Here is an 18719-nt window from a genome sequence, read left to right as displayed (position 1 = left end):
GGTAGCTGGCGTGTGTTTTTGTAAATGTCTGCTGTGTGTTTTCCTGCCTGGTACTGGCTGTAGGCATTATACCAGTTCTGGCCAGGCTGTGGTATCTGGCCTTCTCGTGCACTGCTTCCGCCTGCGGTGTGGCGTGCCTCCTTCCTGTGTGTGTCAGAGGCAGTTTGGCCTGATTTATAGGCCCCTGACACACAACGCTTTGGACCCCACCTCTGCTGCTGCAATGGCTATCCCATGTGTTGATGGTGGATCCACCTGGGTGGTTCTACACTGATGGGGGTCAGATGTGGTCCTGCTCACGAGCTCCAGGAGCTCAGGGGAACATGCCCTGCAGACAGTGTGGAGAAAAATGCTTTCAGAAAATGTGGTTCCATGTTGAGGAAGTTTTACTTCAGTTGAATTAACAAGCTTGCAGCAGCAGTTGCACATATCTTATGATCTGTTCTTTTGAAATGTTCTATATCTACACCAAAGAACATTGATAAAGGTTAGGTTTGGTTAGTGTAAGGGTTTATCTTGTTAAACAACCAAAGCACTTTGATGAAGGTTAAGCTAAATTGTTGGTCATATTTAAATATGGTAAGACAACTTATTTCTGAAAATAACTTCAGGACTCACACCCAGGTCACAATAGTCAAAAGCACATCTCGACCAACCCACCATTTTGCCATTTCAAAATTAAACGCCTCCCTTTTTGTAATATCTGAGCATACAACATCACACCTGCTTACTCTGTAGTTTTTGTAATTAGAAACATGATAGTATTAACACCTATTGCATTTAGTTATCAACAGGTTTCACTGTGATTGTCTGTACTAATAAAAAGCTTTAAAAGAACCCTAAAATATAACAGCTTTTTCAAGTTTTGTGTAGTTTAAGTATAGCTCTATGTAAAACATTTCGAGGAGGAGTTTAACACAGACAGTTCTGTACACACTGAATAGTTTTAGCAGTGTCACACTGAAACGGCCGCAGCAGGTGAGTATAAGATGGGCAAGATGGTGTCACTGTAGGTGGAGTATAATAGACACACAAGAAGAACAGAAAACACTCAGTGTGTGTGGACCTGAGACTGATGTCATGGGTATATCTGATGGCCTGTGAGTTCTGTGATCCTGACCATCACCATGTGTATGTTCAAAGGTCAAGGTCTGATTTAAGGCTGCTGCTGTTTCACTTTAAAATGATTATAAAAGACCAAGTTATTATTTTTGGTGGAACTGTACACATATAGAAACTATTTGCCTAAAAGGTGGAAGCCTGATTTAGGTCTGGTATTATGGGGCTTTAAAATAAATCATAAATTGTCATTTTGGTGGGGGAATTGTACACATGGAGAAACTATTTAAAGGTAAAAGCCTGATTCCAGGCAAGTGTTTAACGTTAAAATACTCATAACTCAATGTATGGTCTTTATGAATAGTAAATATGAAGACACAGCTGTTCAAACGAGTTTTAGATTCAGTTGCACGAGTGGAAATGACAGTTTACTTCCTCATGCTCGCTAATGATGGTTCCTCCATTTTACGCACTGAAGCGCCGTCCCTCGCGGCCCCCCTTCCTCTCTAGCTCTCGCCGAGCCTCCGCTGTTTAAATGGGCCAAGTTGAGAAGCGGCAGAGAGTGCAAATCTTGTTTGGTCTGGGTCTGTGAACTTCAGCGTGACTTCAACGACATACACAGGGGTTAAAAAACAACTCTTACCAAACTTTCAACTCTATTAATGTTGCGCAGATACTAGATACTCGCGAATATCAAGCCTGATACGTTTGGCTTATGTTTCTGATTAGTGCCATATACCACATTGGTTTGAGTAACAGGAGAAATGTTCTATTATCAGTTTCTTTTTTTATTGTCTTCATTGGCTGTGAAATTGTATCTTGGCCAGATGTAAACTCCCCATTAGTGAATCGATGTGCGTTGTTTTTGTAAGATTGCACAGCCGATTCAAAATGTTGCCTGTACTCAGTGAATAGGCTATTAAAAAAATCTCTTACTTCTAATTTCCCCAAAGGCAAAGACATAAGAGACACGACGCGTAGCTGCGACTGGTAATGCTCACCGTAGGTAACATAATGTCCGGGGCTCAGGGCTACCCAGCATGTCAGGTATTAACAGAGCGAGTGTGATTAAATGTGGGAGGTAGGAGCTGTGAGGCTGGCGGAGAGCGCTGCTGCCGCTGCGAGCTGCGAACTACTGAATGGGAATCTATCCGGCAACTTCACCAGACCGCTGTCTCACGGCGACACGGGGGCTCTGCGTAAAACCAAGCGGCGCGTCTCCAAGTCTGGGTCAGCCCAACTCACAGACGGAGAGGACGCTCAAGTTGGATCGGGCGAGCAGCTTTTCACTTGTTACCGGCGCTCGGCTCCCACTAACATGCCTGCCATCAAAAAGGAGAGGCTGGATGGAGACGACATGGCATTGACTGCGTTCAACCAGTCCGAATACCTGGCCCCTTTAAATGCCACTGCTATCCCCGTGGTGACCCCGCATCCGCCGCCCTACGACCACATTTTCGCCCATCACCGCGCGTACTTGGGGCTCCACGACTCGGCGCTGCATCACCAGCACCTCCACCATCACACGGACGACTTAATGCTGGAGAGGTTCTCCTCCATCCCCGACTTTCAGCCCTTCTTTGACAACGGGGAGCCGTGCATCGAGGTGGAGTGCGGGGAAAACAAGGCATTGCTTTATATCAATAAGCTGTGTCAAGGTAGTAAGGGACCCTCAATTAAATACAGGGGCGAGTGGCTCACCCCCAATGAGTTCCAGTTTGTCAGTGGACGAGAGACTGCCAAAGATTGGAAACGGAGTATTAGACACAAAGGTAAGAACAACCTTCACTGTCCTCACGGTTCGTCGGTAGAGAGGGACACCTCATCATCAATTAAACACTTTTTTTAGACGCCTCTTAGTCTGGGCACAAACTTAGTCTCGTGGTTCGGTGCTGAGTTTTGGAGTGAAAGGGTTACAGCAGTCAGTGCGTAAGGAGACAGATGAGAAAAGGCGCCTATCCTCCACATACCCTCCGAGGCTTTGACACAGAGTTTGGGCTGCGATCATACACTAAACCGGGGAATCTGGAGTAGGCTGCACCAGGACTGAGGTGAAAAGTTGGACTTGGATGATTGAATGTGTGACAGCTAAAATATTTTTTCCCCCCTCATTATGGGATGAATCGGTGTTGACACTTTTACGCATCGCATGTTAGGTTTCAGAGAGATATCTGAAGATTAGCGTTTTGTTTGTCCACCCAACGACACAGTCAGTGTTTGAATGTGATAGTTTTCAAATTTTCAACTCGATATTAAACGTATAGATTTTTTTTTTCCATAGACGCATTTTGTCGGTGTTTGTTTGATTTTCCGGCACAACCTTGACAGCATCAATGCAGTGATACTGTTCCGGTATTTTTTATATTGACATTTATAGCATAGTATTTTTATGTAATGATTGCGCATGGTGCGCGCACACCCTCACCACACACTCATGCACACACACACAAGGTTACTCAGGCAGAACTGACACTTAAAATGTGTGGGGGGAGGGTGTCGCCCCCAGGTCAAAAATGTTAGTCTAATAGTTTAATATACCGATTCCTATAGACAGATGATAGTTGGCTTCTGTCTCTCTGGCTCGCCACACTGGGCTAAGGGTCGAATTAAACTTCATGGCAAAAATGTAGAGAGATGAGTCAAGTTAGTCTGCAGGGTCTGACTCCTTTTAGATATATACCGTGTTTATTGGATGATTTTTGACAATATCTGTCTTGAAAACTTTGAGCCCTGAGATGATGGGATGAAGAAAAGGGCCCATTCTCATGCAAGGTGATAAAACCTTATGCTGTGTCATGGAGGAGATTCGTTTACTGGCTGGAGAATATGGTTGGTAGTATTCCCTAAAAGGGTTTCTCTTGTTGTTTTTTCCAGGGAAAAGTCTCAAGACTCTTATGTCCAAAGGAATCTTACAGGTGCACCCTCCAATCTGTGATTGTCCTGGTTGTCGAATTTCATCTCCAGTGGTAAGAATATTTCATCTTCTGTCATACTGGTGTTACTGCTGCACTGTTTTTCTGCACTTGTAGAGTCAATGTGTTAACTAGGAGAAGCTACATAGAAAATACAGTATAGTTTTAGTTTGACTTGAGGACAACGTCTTTGCTGGAGATATGCAGTACATAGACTATGTAGGGTTAAATAAAACATGCTGGATTGTTCACTGTGGTGGTCAAGAATTCACCTCGTTGGTGAAGGTTGTAACTTGTCAAAAAGCACAATGCATGCAGACAGGGCTTGAAGACATAATACATTGATATAATACAAATGTGTTAAAATACTAGCTGTATTCTGGTATTTGCTATTATAATATTACCTTTCATAGTGAAGTAATACAAATGTTTTGATTGTTTTTACTCAGTTAAATTAATGATGGATGCTTGTGCTTGCTTAGCTGTTACATCAAGTCAAGTCAATTTTATTTATACAGCATTTATACAGTCCAAAAACACAAATTTGCCTTAAAGGACTTTACTATTTGTACCGTCATTACTAATGCTTTGTTTATTTATTCATTTTTTCCCTCATAGACCATATAGCCTATAATTTAATTTAGTTTAGCTTGTGTGAAAGCAGAACTAGGCATACTGATATTTCATTGCGATGTTTGTGTTGTCACCCAGCTCTTCATACATGAAGCAGTGGGCGAGTGTGGAAAAGTGTATGAGTGCAAATTGGAGCATTGTCTTTCTTTGTAACCTTGATGGCGAAGACCCTACAGGCACACACGTCAACTTTGATGGTAATTTTTCTCAGCATGAATATCAAATCCACTTTCAGCCTTTCACTGATGCAGAGTATCAAACAGCCTTTTATTCAGAGGCATTGAGCTGTCCAGTATGGCTGTTTGACGTTAGGTGTCATTGGTTGGGCTCTTCTGTCCCATTGAATCAGTTTCCTCACCTGGCTGTTGAACTTTTGTTTGCCTAGTGCTTCCCTCAAGGCTCGGCCAGGGGCACGATGCCAAACCTTGAGGCCTTGCAGGTGTGTCACGATTACAGCATCACCACTCTGTGTGTGTGTGTGTATGTCAGCTTTGAGCAAGCACACTGCCGGCTCACCGTCGCCAAATCTGTTCACACAGGTGCGGCGGGTTGTGAGTGTGTGTGTGTTGGACTTTGCATGTGTGTGTGTTTTTATCACCACAGAGCGCATCTGTCGTCGCTCCCAAGCACTAATCTTGAGGGAAGGGTGTAAGAGGCTTAGCGAGCTACTGAGCGTGGCTACTGCTGATTATTGTGTGCGAGGCACGCAAGGCAAAGGCGGTTTAGATAAGCCGGAGGTGTTTGAGTGATACAGGTAAACTAGTGACATTTTTCACAGCCAAGAATGAAGACCTGTACCCTAACACATAGGGTTCAGCCAAAACAAATTACCTGAGGGAGGTAGGGGGCAAAGAAAACAGACAGTAGAGAAATGCTCATGTCTTATTTTTTACAGACAGATTTGAGAATCTGAGCGTGTTTGCTTATGTTTAGGCTTATAACAGATATCAGAGTGATTGGCTTTTGGCTTGCTAGGGCTTGTACAGTTCCACTTCAATTACAGCTGTGACGGAGTAAAACTTTGTTATTGACGTAAGCAGGGATATGAGAGCCTTAAGGTTGTTGTTGTAGCTCTCTCTCCCTCTCTCCCTTTCTTGTCTGGTGGTGAAGCCTGAAGTCTACCCCACCAAGTGAATGCCACCGTGACACTTTCGCTCGCATGCACGCACACACACACACACGCACCCTAACACACACATCCACACACACAGGCTAAGTTTGTTGGCAGTTCCATGTGAGGCGGTGAGGGTTAGGCGGAGGAGGGAAGGCAGCGGGACTTGTATGGCCTGTACTGGCGTCTCCCTCTCTCCCCACTGACTCCCCTCAGGGCATGGCAGCCAGCACTCCCTCACTGATGAGCTCTCTCTCTCACTCACTCTCACACACACACACAGACACAGCACACACTATATGCCTGCCTACTGACACAAATTACCTCATGCAGTCATTTATTTTGAAAGTTTGACGGCTGAACTTTGAGTGATCTTGTTTCGCTATAGGCATGAGGCAAGTGATCATAAAGTGCAGCAGCTGGTGGGAAGACTTTTCACCTGCGTGCTCAGAACTTGTGGAAGTTAATTTGCTGTGTCGGCCCAGGCACAAGCTGTTTATAATGATATGACACAACACAAACTGAACTGTTGGTACACTCAACAGTTTTGAATTTAAAAGTGATGATAATTTACCCACACTCTGAATTTAAATCAGTTTGAGTGATAACCTGTTGATACCTAGCTGTCAAGGTGTGTTAGCTTTGTATTAAGCCTGTTATTACGTTATACTCAGGTGCTTAAATGATTTCGCTCTCTTGGCATCTTTAATTGTTATTAAAGTTGCCCCTTGAAGTTGATAGATGCTGCTTATTTTGTGCCGGGGACCATATGTTATTATTTTGCATGTGTACAATGCTCAAGATTGTGTATGCATGTTGAAGTTCATTCTTAGCTCTGTATGTTTGTGTTTTAGTCTTTACATTCGTATGTGTTAGTCTGTATCTGTGTCTTTAAGAGTGCATGTCTGTGATTATTTGTACGCCCGCAATTGCTGGCTGACTTGCCTGCTTGCTGTGTGTATGTGTGTGTGTGTGTGTGTGTGTCTCCTCCCGGGAGAGCTGAGCTTCCTCTGCTCTGTTATTTCAGCGGAACTGGCGGAGGCCGGGAGGAAATTACACTCCCCTCCTCCGGCTCGTAAAGACCTCCTCCAATCAAGGGCTCCTCCTGCAAAGTGGAATCAAACACGCACACACACGCACGCGTGCTCACACACATCTACGCAACACAGTCAGCGACACTTTTGACTCTAACTTATTGTCTATCTCATTACATTTTCATAATGCCATTTCCAATAGGGTTAATGGGGAAACGATAATTAAAATTGAAGTGCACCATATTGAGTGAAATAATAGAAGTTGAGCTGTTATGTGTTGTGGAGCCATCTTCATAGATCAACTACCTACTGTACACTGCTTCTGTTTTGTGTTGTGTGTTTGTGCGCGTTTGCATGCGTGTTGCTGAGGCTATGTTGCTATGGTAACACCGGAATCGGTCACTGGGCCAGAAGTGTGCAGAACTGTGGTCATGTCGAGTGTATTTATGCACTTTTGTGTGCGTCTCTCTCTCTCTCTCTGTGTGTATCGGACAAATTAGAGATTAAGTGAGACTAATGATCTCTTCATTCACCGTGGGTCTTAATCTCGCTTATAGAGATCAATACGAATTGGAATGTGTGTCACACATATAGAAATACAGTAACAGTCATGTACACACAGATGCAAAAACTCTGTGCCTCTTGTTGTCTTTCTATGAATACTTCAGTTAAAATAAACAGTTTAATTTAGCAAATTAGCCTTTAGCTTCCACTTGTGTCCATTTCAGCAAGATGCCAAAGATTGAGATCTGAATGCATATGTGTTTGCGTGTACCTATGTACATGCTGTGCGTGAGCTTCTTAAAGTGTTATATATTTGCACACTGTATGACTTGATGTATGTGTGTTTGGGTGTGGACCCTGTTAACAGACAGCTAAAATAAGTTGGAGAATCTGTTTATCAGCCAAATGCGGTTTATCATGACAAAGCCAATGGTGATATTTCTAAAAACCCTCCTCCCAACATCTGTGTGTGTGGGTGTGAAGTATGTTTGCGTTTGTTGTTCGCCATGCGATTTCCTCTGATAGTTACAGGCTCACTCTGTCACATCAGGCCTTTGCAGACAGCACTGTCCTTTCATAGTTTTACTTTAATACATCCATCAATACACTCAAACACACATACTGGATATACACACAGGTTTACTAGGAAGTAAAATTCATCAGTGTTGTAGTTATATGTACAGTTTTTGATTATTAAAGTCTGTCAGCGATGTAGGTGTAAGGAAGTATATAAGTTCTGAATTTGTTGATCATCATAATCCGTATACAATGTATATACTGTTTATTTAAACCAAGAAAAAATGAATATGTATTTTTTGTTTTTGTTCATTTTTGTGATTGATTTTGTTTAATGCTAATAATGTGCTAAAAAGTCAGTATGAGAAAGATTAAAGACAGGTAAAGCATAAATTGTTAACTGAATTTTATTTAGCTAGCATAAATGAGGGTCATGTGAGTTTATCTTGGTTTTCCCTCCACAACATAACTGATGCTCATCATTCAAATTACTTATACCTTTATTTCATAAATGAAGTAGCTGCATGCTTGTCTAAACCTCTGCAAAGTGGATGTTCAAACTTTGAAGAGGCGTAGCTTTAATGTTGTGACACTGTATTTAATAGAACTATTTCAAGTGTGTTGAACTTGACTTGAGATTCTATTAATTGTCGAGATCAAATTTTACTCTTGTGGGCACCAACACAAGAGAAAACATCACTTGAATTTGTCAACCACAACTTCATGCTCGCCTCCACTTCCCCTGTGTTTGTCTGTGGAGAGAAAGGCCCAGTCGTTACCTGTCCGTAAAGCTCCCCTGCTGCAGCCTCGGTGGGCCTATCCAAACACAGAGAGAGAGAATAAGGGAGGAGGAAGGAGAGAAAGAAACTAGAGGGAAAGGGGAGAGCGAGAGGCGCGCTGGCACGCTTGACTGCACCGCCACTGACCTCCCAGCGCTGCCCCCTCCCCCCACCACCACCTCACCGCCTCTCGCCCTCTGTGCACCTCTCCCCCTCCCCTTACTGCTCCCCCCCATCCCCCTCCCCTTGCCCTGTGCCGCTCCACTGGGCTGCAACTGCCCGCTCGGCTCAGCGCGTGGGGGCAGAGGGTGCAGGAGAGCGTGTGTGTGTGTGTGTGTGTGTGGGAGGGGGAGGTGGGGAACTTGGTCGCATGCCTGTCCGCCCTACAGTGCTTTATCACTTTTTTTCTCTTTCTTTCACACGGCCTCAAAAAACCAAGTGTTGCCTAAAGTCTGTACATAAACCACAAACACACACACACACACACACACACACACACACTGTTATCCAGAATCAGATTTATTTAGCCAAGTATGAAGCACATTTGCAGTTATAAGGCGTTTTACTTGATAAGGTTGGTGCCTGATCTCATGGCAAATGTATAGTTGCATTTGTGAAGTCATGAATGTTCTTTGTACAATATGTATGAAATAAGGCACAGCATGTGGAGCCACTCAGGCAGTATTTTAACATCAAACCAGAATCTTAACCTTAAAGGAAATATTTACCTGTGGTTGGAGATGCTGTCCATACACAGCTTTTGAAAATGAAAAATTTGATTTGTCAAGTCACACCTGTTGACAAAAATCTATATTCGTGTTCATGTTACTTGGTTGGTTGATATTTTTTTCACTGTAAACCAAGAACAACAAAGACAAAAGCCCTTCACAAATCTGTCACTTTTAACTGAATTAGGTTTTACTGGAAGTGTTTTGTGCTCATGTGTACCCTGTCATCGCAAACAATGACATTGTTATTATTGATAGGATATGTTATAAAGGGGTCGATGTTTTCCTATTACATACATAGACATATAAATGTTTTGCACAATAATGGGGAAATTGGGGTTAAAAATGACCATACTGTAAGAATATAGAGTGGCAGTACTAGTGTGTTTGTGTGCTTTTGGCGAGTGTATGTAGGTGTTTGTGGTGGAAGAATGTGTTAATTCCTCTATCTCTGCAAATAAAAGCGTCTATATGAGCATTATTTATTATTGATAGAAGAGTTCAACATGTTCCTAATTACATATCCTGCATCTTGATCTATGCTGTTCTTGCAGATATTGCAGTAAGTTTGTTTACGTGCACATTAATAATTTGATAACCAATAGAATGGCCTGTACAGTATAGTCTGCCTTTGTCTGATTCGTTTTGTCCGATTTCTCTGAACAAGCACTAGGAAGGTCACGGAGTACAGTGGATGCAAATGGGTGTTTCTACAAACAAACTATCACGGCTAGTGGTGAAGAAAAAGACAGTAAAACAGCATTCATGTCACAACTAACATGAAGTAATATTGTATTAAGGTGCTCTGTGAATTGGACAAAGCAAAAACAAGAGACTCTGTCTCTCCATTTTGTTCTTGTTTTGTGGCACTAATAAGAGATTTTCTACTGGCGACTACAAATCCTTACAGACATTATCCTGATTATCAAACACATCATATAAACTTTATTATTGGGTTACTGTGGAAATGTGGTCACTGCGAACCATGTAAACACTTTAATCGAACTTTTAGTTTAATCTTATTATTCAAAGTAATCAGGTTATACCGGCCATGTTTACATACTGAGCGATCTCAGTTTGATGAAAGCGCACAAATTTGTAGCTAATCACCTTTCAGAGGTGCACCTGTGAAAATCTCAGGCTGTCTTTCCGTGAGTCAGATAAGGAGGTGAGACTAAACAAAGTAAGAATGTGTAATTTGTATTTCATGAAGAACCGGATTTCAGGCTCACACAAACACGCAGCAGACAAATTGTTTGTTATAGTCTTGTTTCATAGGCTCTTATGTGAGCACGGTAATGACCGCTTCAACCCCTCTCCCTCTCCCCGCACTCGTTTTTTTTCTCTCTCCTTCTCTGTCGTCTCCTCATTCCCCCTCCCCCCTTCCCCTAGTGCTCGCGCCAAGTCGACCCGCCATCCCGCCTCCACACACACACACACACACACACACACACGCTGCGAGGTAACGGCAGACAGGCGCGTGACTCATTAGGCATTCGTCCCCCAGGGAGATCGCTGGGGGGGCGCGTGCGAGGGAGAGAGAGCGCCGCAGCTGCAGGAATGTCACGGGCTGCTACCGCTGTGTGTGCGTGTAAGTGTGTGTGTGTGGGTGTGTGCTCGCTAATGCTGGTTGGAGCCAGCGGCAGGGCACTGCACCTTTCAGGAAATAACGCAAGGAGAAAGAAAAAATACACACTTATTAGTCCTCTTTTCCACCAAGAGCTCATTTAAAAGTCTGAAATAAATTTAGAGAGAAAACATTAGATTGCCTTATAATTTCTGCTTGGCCAACGTGCAGCTGTGATATTAGCCTGTATTGTTTTTCACTATGAGAGCATTTTGTTGCTTTTAAACCAAACCCTTGCTATAAATTTATGAATTCCGCACACCACCCAAATGAGTTACAGGGACGTATATGGCGAACATATAATGTAAGCACATTGCTCACCATACCTAATCACCGGAGTAATGTTTTTCTTTGAAATAATAAAGCTTTATCACACATATCTACCTATTAAATGAGAATATATGCAAATGATGTTTTTGGCCCTTAAAAGACCATATCAAAGTACTTTTGACTTCTTGCCATTTCTCAGGACTGTCCTCAATAAATGTAGTGAGCCCAGATTACAGTGTGTAGATATTCACTAAAGCTAAAATTTGCAGTATTGATCTACTACAAACCATTTTATATCAAATCTCTGCCACTTTCCTAATCAAATCAACTTCATTGTCAGTATACTTTCTTACAGCAAAACATACTAAAGTCTAGTCATTCCAAAATAGTGTAACTTGCTAAAAACAGAAAAACTGACAGTAGTACTTTTTAAAAAGTTTATATTCAATAACAGAAAAGTTATAATGTGAAAAAAAATTTAAAAAGCAGGATAATTTTACTGTACATTGTAAACATATGCAAGTAAAGTGTTTTGGCTGAGTCTGCTTAGGTGTGTAATGCATGAAGCAGGTACAGTAAACTGTGTAATGTAAAATCTCTAACAAACTGCTTGAGATTTGACATCACTGCAGCAATATGAATGTGCTGTATAAAAATACAACAAGTTGAGTGAAATATCTGCGTATATTTCTCAAAGCTTGCTGGCAATTACCTATATGATGGAACTTTCAAATCTTTTTCCACAAATCTTCAGTATTAGTGGAAGTGAATGGTGTTGTGTGAGGTAGACTGAGATGAGCAGACGCTGTATACACTAGTTTAAAGTTAAAGAGTAGGTAATGGCAAAAAAGTTTACATTTCATGTTATCTGACCTATAACATTTTATGTAACAATAATGAACAAAAAGTTACAGTATCAGACTTGCAGTCATTTGTCTGAATGTCTGAAACCATTTTCAGTTCAAGTTTAGGTTACAGTTTTACTCTCAGAGCACACTGTATCTATTGGAGAATTCATGTATTATATGAATATATATGTGAATGAAAGAGAGTATATATGTGTTTATAGCGTGTTTCTGAATGTTTGTCATGTACTGATATGACCATTTTAATTGTATGTCCTTATGCATGTGCATCTGTATGTATGTGTGTCTTTTTTTGCTTGTAAATGTGAAGCCCAGATATATTTCTTGGCTGCCTGACTGTCAGACAGAAAGCGTGGGAGGTGATATTCATAGAGGTGCTTTTAGTGGGACTTTTATGAGAGACTTTTTTCCATGGCTGAAAGGAGGTTGACCACACACAGTAAGGTTGCCTCAGCTCTGTGCACTCGTGTGTGTGTGTTTGTGTGTGCATGTAGGAGCCTGAGCGCTCAGGCGCCCTTCCTTTGAGCGCTCCTACGTGGGCTGCCAGGGGTGTGTTTTGCTTCGTGTTTTGTTTCGGAGAGCCCTCCCCCGTGCTGCGGAAGTGTTGCCGGAAGCAGTGGGAGCTCACCCCCAGTTATGCGTCAGTGCCACTAAAGAAAGGATCGGGGCTTTCCGGGAGGAGAGAAGGGGGAGGAAGGGGGGCTGTCAGCCTGGGTATGTCACGGCCATGTGGGTGGTTGTCTACACGCGCGCACACACACACACACACTAACACACACAGCCACAGTCACGACTAGTCTTACACAAACTATTCCTGTATACACTATATTGCTGGCATGCTCCAAGTAAAATCCCCCACTTTAGAGGGGAATTCTAAGGAACAGGAACAGGTGAGTGTGTGTGTGTGAGAGTGTGTGCATGCATATGTAGGTGGTGAGGATAGTGCGCATGTGCAATTGTGTGTTTTCCCTGACGATGTGAATACATCAGTAAAAAGAGACTTGGAGGTGGAGAATTTGTATTTAACAGATGTGTGTGTCTGAGTAACTGTGGTCGCATCTGTAGAAAAGTGTTGTTCTGACGTGATGTTTCGCTCCTGTTTCCTCCCTCCAACACCCTGTTGGAGCTGCAGCACTAACTTCCTACAGCGAAGCCTTGTGTGGAAGTAGCAGAAGTATCAGAAAAATGATCCACTGTCCTCAAACGCTAGAGCAGAACTTGTAGAAAGCTCCAACAGGAAAGAAGAAAGGAGGAAAAACCTCTTTTCTGGCAAGGCATGATAAAAAAGAGAAAGGAGAGAAATGTGCAGAACTCTGTGGCCTGCTCATCCTGGGGGATGTTTTCATCTTTCTCTGTCTCCCCCCCCCACCCCAGCTCTTTTTAATGTCTGCCATTTGAGAGACTCCAGAGGGGCTGCACCTGTTTGCCTCTTGGCTAGGAGCCCCCAAATCCCTCCTCCTGCCCCCGCCTGCCACTCATGCTGCCGTACCTCCTGGGATGGAAGGAGCGGGGGAAGGAGGGAGCGAGGAGGAGTGGTGGAGAGCGGATTTGCGTGTGGTGGAAGGGATAGCTGGAGGGCTTGAAGGCGTCCGGGAGTTAGAGCAGAGAAGTAGGCACAGAGAGAGAGAGGGGAATATAGTTTAAAAAGTCCACTCCACACCGGACAGACCTTACTTCTGTGGAGCTTTCTCTCTCTCATGTTTTGACTCACCACATTCTCTTTCATTCCTGTATGTTTCTCTCACCTTTTCCCTTCTCTCTCCTGTACAAACCCACATCCGCTCTCCCTCTCTTCCCTGTTAACTTTTCTCCTCAGCCTATCCTTCCCTTGCTCTTCTCCAATTTCATCCCCCTGGCTCAATCTATTCTACTCTCTCCATCTCTCTCCCCTCCCATCTCTACTTCTCCTCTGCTCCCCCCCTTTCTCTCTGTGATAGGACCACGTTAATCTGCAGTGACCTCTTCAGGTCACATTAAAGGTCGCCCAGCTTCACTTCCTAACGCCCCTAGGCCCACACTCTCCTCTTTATCCCTTCTTTTCTCTGCTTACTCCTGGCAGCTTTGGAGCAAAATACACAAAATTCACCAACCAAATTTTCTCCCCATCAGTTTGATTACTCCATCACTGCAGACATACCCAGTTGACCTAACATATAGAGTATTGGAGGATTTTTTTCAGTATTAAGATAATATATAATTCATACACAAAGAGTACACACAACTTGATATCTGGCTGGAGGCTGAATGTCAATCTTACAGATTATGTTGTTTTGGTTTCAGTTCAAGGGTGCCAGTTACACTGACGTTTCTATCGTTGCTGTTGAACCAGTTTTTGCTGGAAGCTTGTAAATGATTTTAGGTTCTGATGAGGATATTCTAAAACAGTATTTTGTGTTAAATGATTTAATGCAGTGGTTCTAAACCTTTTTTAAATCTCTTTTATTTGACCTGTTTATCCATTGCTTTTGGCCATCTATTCAGTCGTTCATCCATTACTTTTAGCTAATTTAAATTTAGATTTCTCTGCGTGCTTGCTAACTAGTTTTCATGTATATTTCAATCTTAATCCTAGGTAGTGTCAGGCGTTACATCTGACTCAATATGTTAATATATATTTTTTGATTAAATTGCAATCTCTATTTTTTTTTAAATTAGTTGAGCTACTCCACAATCTTTCCACTGACCCTCTGGCAGCTGCTGGGTTACAATTACCCCTGGTTGAGAATGACTGATTTATTGTATTCTTTTAGAGTGTGTTTAATAAGCAGGATAACAGAACCCAAAATAGCCAGTCAGCACTGCAAAATAAAACCAAGATCCCTTCGCGTTGGAGTCTTGAAGTGACTTTATGTGTGTACAGCAACTTACATAAAGACACAGGCAAATGATAAAATATGAAAAAAAACAAACAAATGCTGCAGGTATGTTAAACACGAGCAAAGAAACACATTCAACAATTTGACAACCTATAATGAATGAAGTGTCTCTATTTCTTTGTGCCTTGTTGAGCAGAACCGCGGGCGCTTGGCTGAGAAACGCACCATTCCCCTGCCCCCAAACCGGGTCCCCAAGAAGGAGCTGGCCTCCATCTTCAGCAGTGACGACAGTGAAGGCAGCGAGCGGGCCAGTGGGGATCATGCCCACATCAAACAAGAGGACGAGTTGCATTACAGTATCATGAGAAAGAGGTGAGGCACCTATGACTTTTATGGCCATGGCTTCAGTTTAGTTTGAAGGACAATACAAGCTTGTTTGACTTTTGAATCCCAAGTTGTTATTATACCAGCTACCAGTTAATATCCAGGACTTTTTACTCTTTTTTTTTCTTCTGACATTTTCTTTCCTTTTTCTTTGTGTTTAGTAGACAATGACGCACATTGTCGTAATTGCGTAGGCTTTTATTGGGCCGTAAAATGCATACGTTCTGTAGTGAAATCACCATGAGAAGAAAATGTCATGCTAGCCTCTGAGGTGTCCCTTTTGTTAAAAATAATTAATAAGACCTCTGGTTTGTTTGCTTCTCTTCAGATCTTTCGCTTCAGCCAAACTTTTTCTTTTTAAATGGCACCTCAGATGTGTGTGTAGTATTTTCATCAAAAGTGATTTTTTTTTGAGACGAACAGACAAAGAACTGTGTTTCAAAAATATATTTATGGCTTTTGCTTTGGGATGTCTAATAGAAAGATGTGTGCTGAGCTTTGAAAGTGTTAATTGGTTTGTTGGTAAGCGTTTTGTTGCTCCTGCCAAGTCTCAGTGTATCTGTCTTGACTTGATATCAAAAGACTGAGTCACCTGAGTCACCACTGTCTGCTTCATCCCATCCCGTGCTGTGCTTGGGAGTGGTTCAATCAAAGTGTTTAATATCAAACATAAGTTGCTACGTCTTCATGTCATGTTATTGCGCTTTTTCAGCTTACATGTAAAGAACGTTTTGAAATGGTTATAAAATAACTCACTTTAGAAGCTACGTTCATCTTAATGTACATCTATTCTTGCTGCTAAATTAACAATTTTAATATATTTTAGAGCTGAGAGTATCAAGTAAGTGAAAAACACAAACAGACTTGGAGAGACAGAGTAAGATTAATAAGAAGTCCGGCATGTCTATAACAGTCTCTGGATCCTCATCCTTCACACTAGTCTTGTTGTAGAGGAAGGCAAAATACTCAACAGCAATGTTTTGTTTCAGTATTGCCATTATTATTTTTGAGAACTAGTAGGCATCAAACCATAATAATAATAATAATAATAATAATAATAATAATAATAATAATAATAATACCACAAGTGGTATGTATTAGGAATGCATCTTAAATGTTTTCAGAAATGTCAGTGGTTTATTCAGAAATTGAATATGTTGCATTTTGGTGTGAATCAGTAAACGGCTGTTTGACTAATTGTCAAAATTGAAATTTTCCACAATAATGGATGGAGAAGAGTGTTCAAGAGTTGTACATTAGACTGGGTTTGTCATAAAAATGTGGAATGCATTTACTAAAAGCCTGTTTGGATTCAAGTGAATAATCATGTTCATATCTTCATACATGCGGGGTTACAGTGAGGTCACTTCATTAAGATGAATCAAATGGGGTCTGAAGACAGCGCTGCCTCTCTCTGATGGCATACACTCTGCTTTGCTAGGAACAAAAAAATGGGATTATAATTTTTTTTTATTTGGTCCCTTTACAATCAGTACTTTGATCCCTGTGAAATGACAGAAATTAAGACATTTTCAATTTGGAATCACATGGATTTGTGATTACTTGGTATGTACATTAAAGATTTAGATATCAGACAGGCTATGGACAGATATAATGCAGAAGCTGTTCATTGATTAACCTCAGAAAGTCCCCAGCTGCATTATAAGCAGCTTGTGCAACCTCATTACAGGAGGGGATGTTTTTCATGTCTCGAGACTTGCGTGTTATACGGCGGACAGCACAGCAACTGTGAAGCTTTAAATGGATCCACTAACCTCATTTAAGAGGGCTTCCCCTCCTCCTGACACTTGTGCCGCTGGCGTGTTAAGATGATAATGAATTTAAAGAACACTTATGACTAATATGTCAGGCTTTTACCCTTTGAAAGGCGACGGACTCGCTGGAGCCGCAGCTCCGGTCTGTCCTGGGCATCCGTCTCAGCCTTGCTTTATCCCCCCAGTGCAGGTCTGGACGAACGGGATAATGGGATGTCCAATCACGAAAATGTGATTTCCATTGACCGCAGCTTCGTAAGTGAGTCGTAGAAGGGTCTTAACAAATTGGATTTGGCCAATGGATGTGAAAAATACAGGGCCTCTGTATACATGTGTGAGTGTGTCTGTGCTGTCTCATCCACACATCATCAAGGCTGGCGGCAGCACTGTGTCACACCCACTTGGTTGCTGCAACCTGCCTACTGTAACTGCACTTTAAATCTACATGGGCACATTCAAGCAGCATGTGTCAATTATTTATCCAAATTTTTTTATCCCAACATAATGCGTCATGCATCAAATTAACTACAGGTGTTATTACATTAGGAGATACTTTACACTCCTAATTTTTCTGCTCCACGTTTTTCAGTGGATAGTTTAATAGATATCAGTCACTTTGTGTAACATTAAAGAGTAGATTGTTTGGTTAGTTCAGGTGGCTGACCGTTGTGAATTAAGAGGATTTTTTTTATCCAGACGTCTTCTCAAGTTCATTATAAACCGGTTCGCCTTCTTTTAACCAGATTAATGTTAATAGTCGCCAGCTTTGCAGACAATTAGTTTACTTGGTGCCACAGAGATCTGCGCTTGCCCTGATGAATAAGCACAGAGCATCTAGAGACTGAATAGCAGCCAAGCCACAGAGCCAAACAATAATCATTATCACAATAAGGTGTATACGGAAGCTCCTTGGGGTATCAAAACCAAAGTCTAGTGTGGCTCCTGTGAAACAGACAGGAACTGAAAGGTGGAAACAAAATCGAGTTTTGTTATCACCTTGGTATTTCCTTGGTATCAGTGCTGCAGATTGTTTGTATCTGACTTGGATTCGTTAACGCTGATTTATGGATTTCATCTCAGGGACTAAATATTTGATGCCGGCAAGTTAGGATTTTAGTGTCTTACTCAAGGGCAAAACAAAGCCTACCTTAGTGTTTGTTTCAATTGGCCGTAGATAACAAAGCTTTGATTGAAAAGTGCTGACTGAGAGTCTGGGTAATTACCCGGCAACCACTGTGGATTTTATAAGTAACACCCGCTGATGTCTGCCTTTCAGCTTGCGCCCTGTAGAAAAAAGAAAATCCACCATACCCATTATTAACGTTCACCGAAACAAACAAAGGCAGTTTTTCGATCATGCATGAGGCCATTTGCAACTTGATCACTTACATATGCAAATGCTTCCATCTACAAAAGGGCAAAAATAATTTTAGTAGATTTAGTAGGAAGAGGAAGGCTGTCATAAGATCTGCAGACCTTTACCACAAACCAACAAAAGCATAAAACATACCAAGCTGTTTGGTTTTTGTTCAACATAGTCTGCCCATCAGAGGCTAACTCTGGGTCTCCTCATATAAGGGCCATCTTGTCCTGTCGTCATCCAATCAGCAGGGAGTAAAGCTGGTTGAAACAAGCAACATACTGAATTCAACATAACCTACAACCATCCCATCTAATTGGTTTTGGACTGGTATTTCTGTTTTCA

General features: G+C 42.0%; 1 protein-coding gene across 4 annotated transcripts in view; it reads left to right on the top strand.

Annotated features, from left to right (window-relative positions):
* The first annotated feature begins 1619 nt into the window (after nucleotides 1-1619).
* Nucleotides 1620-18719, top strand: part of samd11 (sterile alpha motif domain containing 11) — a 51107-nt gene continuing 34007 nt past the window's right edge. Inside the window, exons 1-3 of one of the 4 annotated variants that reach the window (XM_044210551.1) lie at nucleotides 1620-2831; nucleotides 3934-4025; nucleotides 15052-15227. In XM_044210551.1, coding sequence (XP_044066486.1) covers nucleotides 2132-2831; nucleotides 3934-4025; nucleotides 15052-15227 — 968 coding nt within the window. In that variant the 5' untranslated portion in view covers nucleotides 1620-2131. Of the gene's footprint in view, nucleotides 2832-2908; nucleotides 3111-3618; nucleotides 3832-3933; nucleotides 4026-15051; nucleotides 15228-18719 lie in introns of those variants that run through there. The other 3 variants (XM_044210552.1, XM_044210554.1, XM_044210553.1) reach the window with 3 other exon arrangements.

Source organism: Siniperca chuatsi, linkage group LG10, assembly GCF_020085105.1.
Source record: "Siniperca chuatsi isolate FFG_IHB_CAS linkage group LG10, ASM2008510v1, whole genome shotgun sequence".
NCBI lineage: Eukaryota > Metazoa > Chordata > Actinopteri > Centrarchiformes > Sinipercidae > Siniperca > Siniperca chuatsi.
Note: the sequence above shows the minus strand (reverse complement) of the source record. Positions and strands in the feature narration are given on the sequence as shown.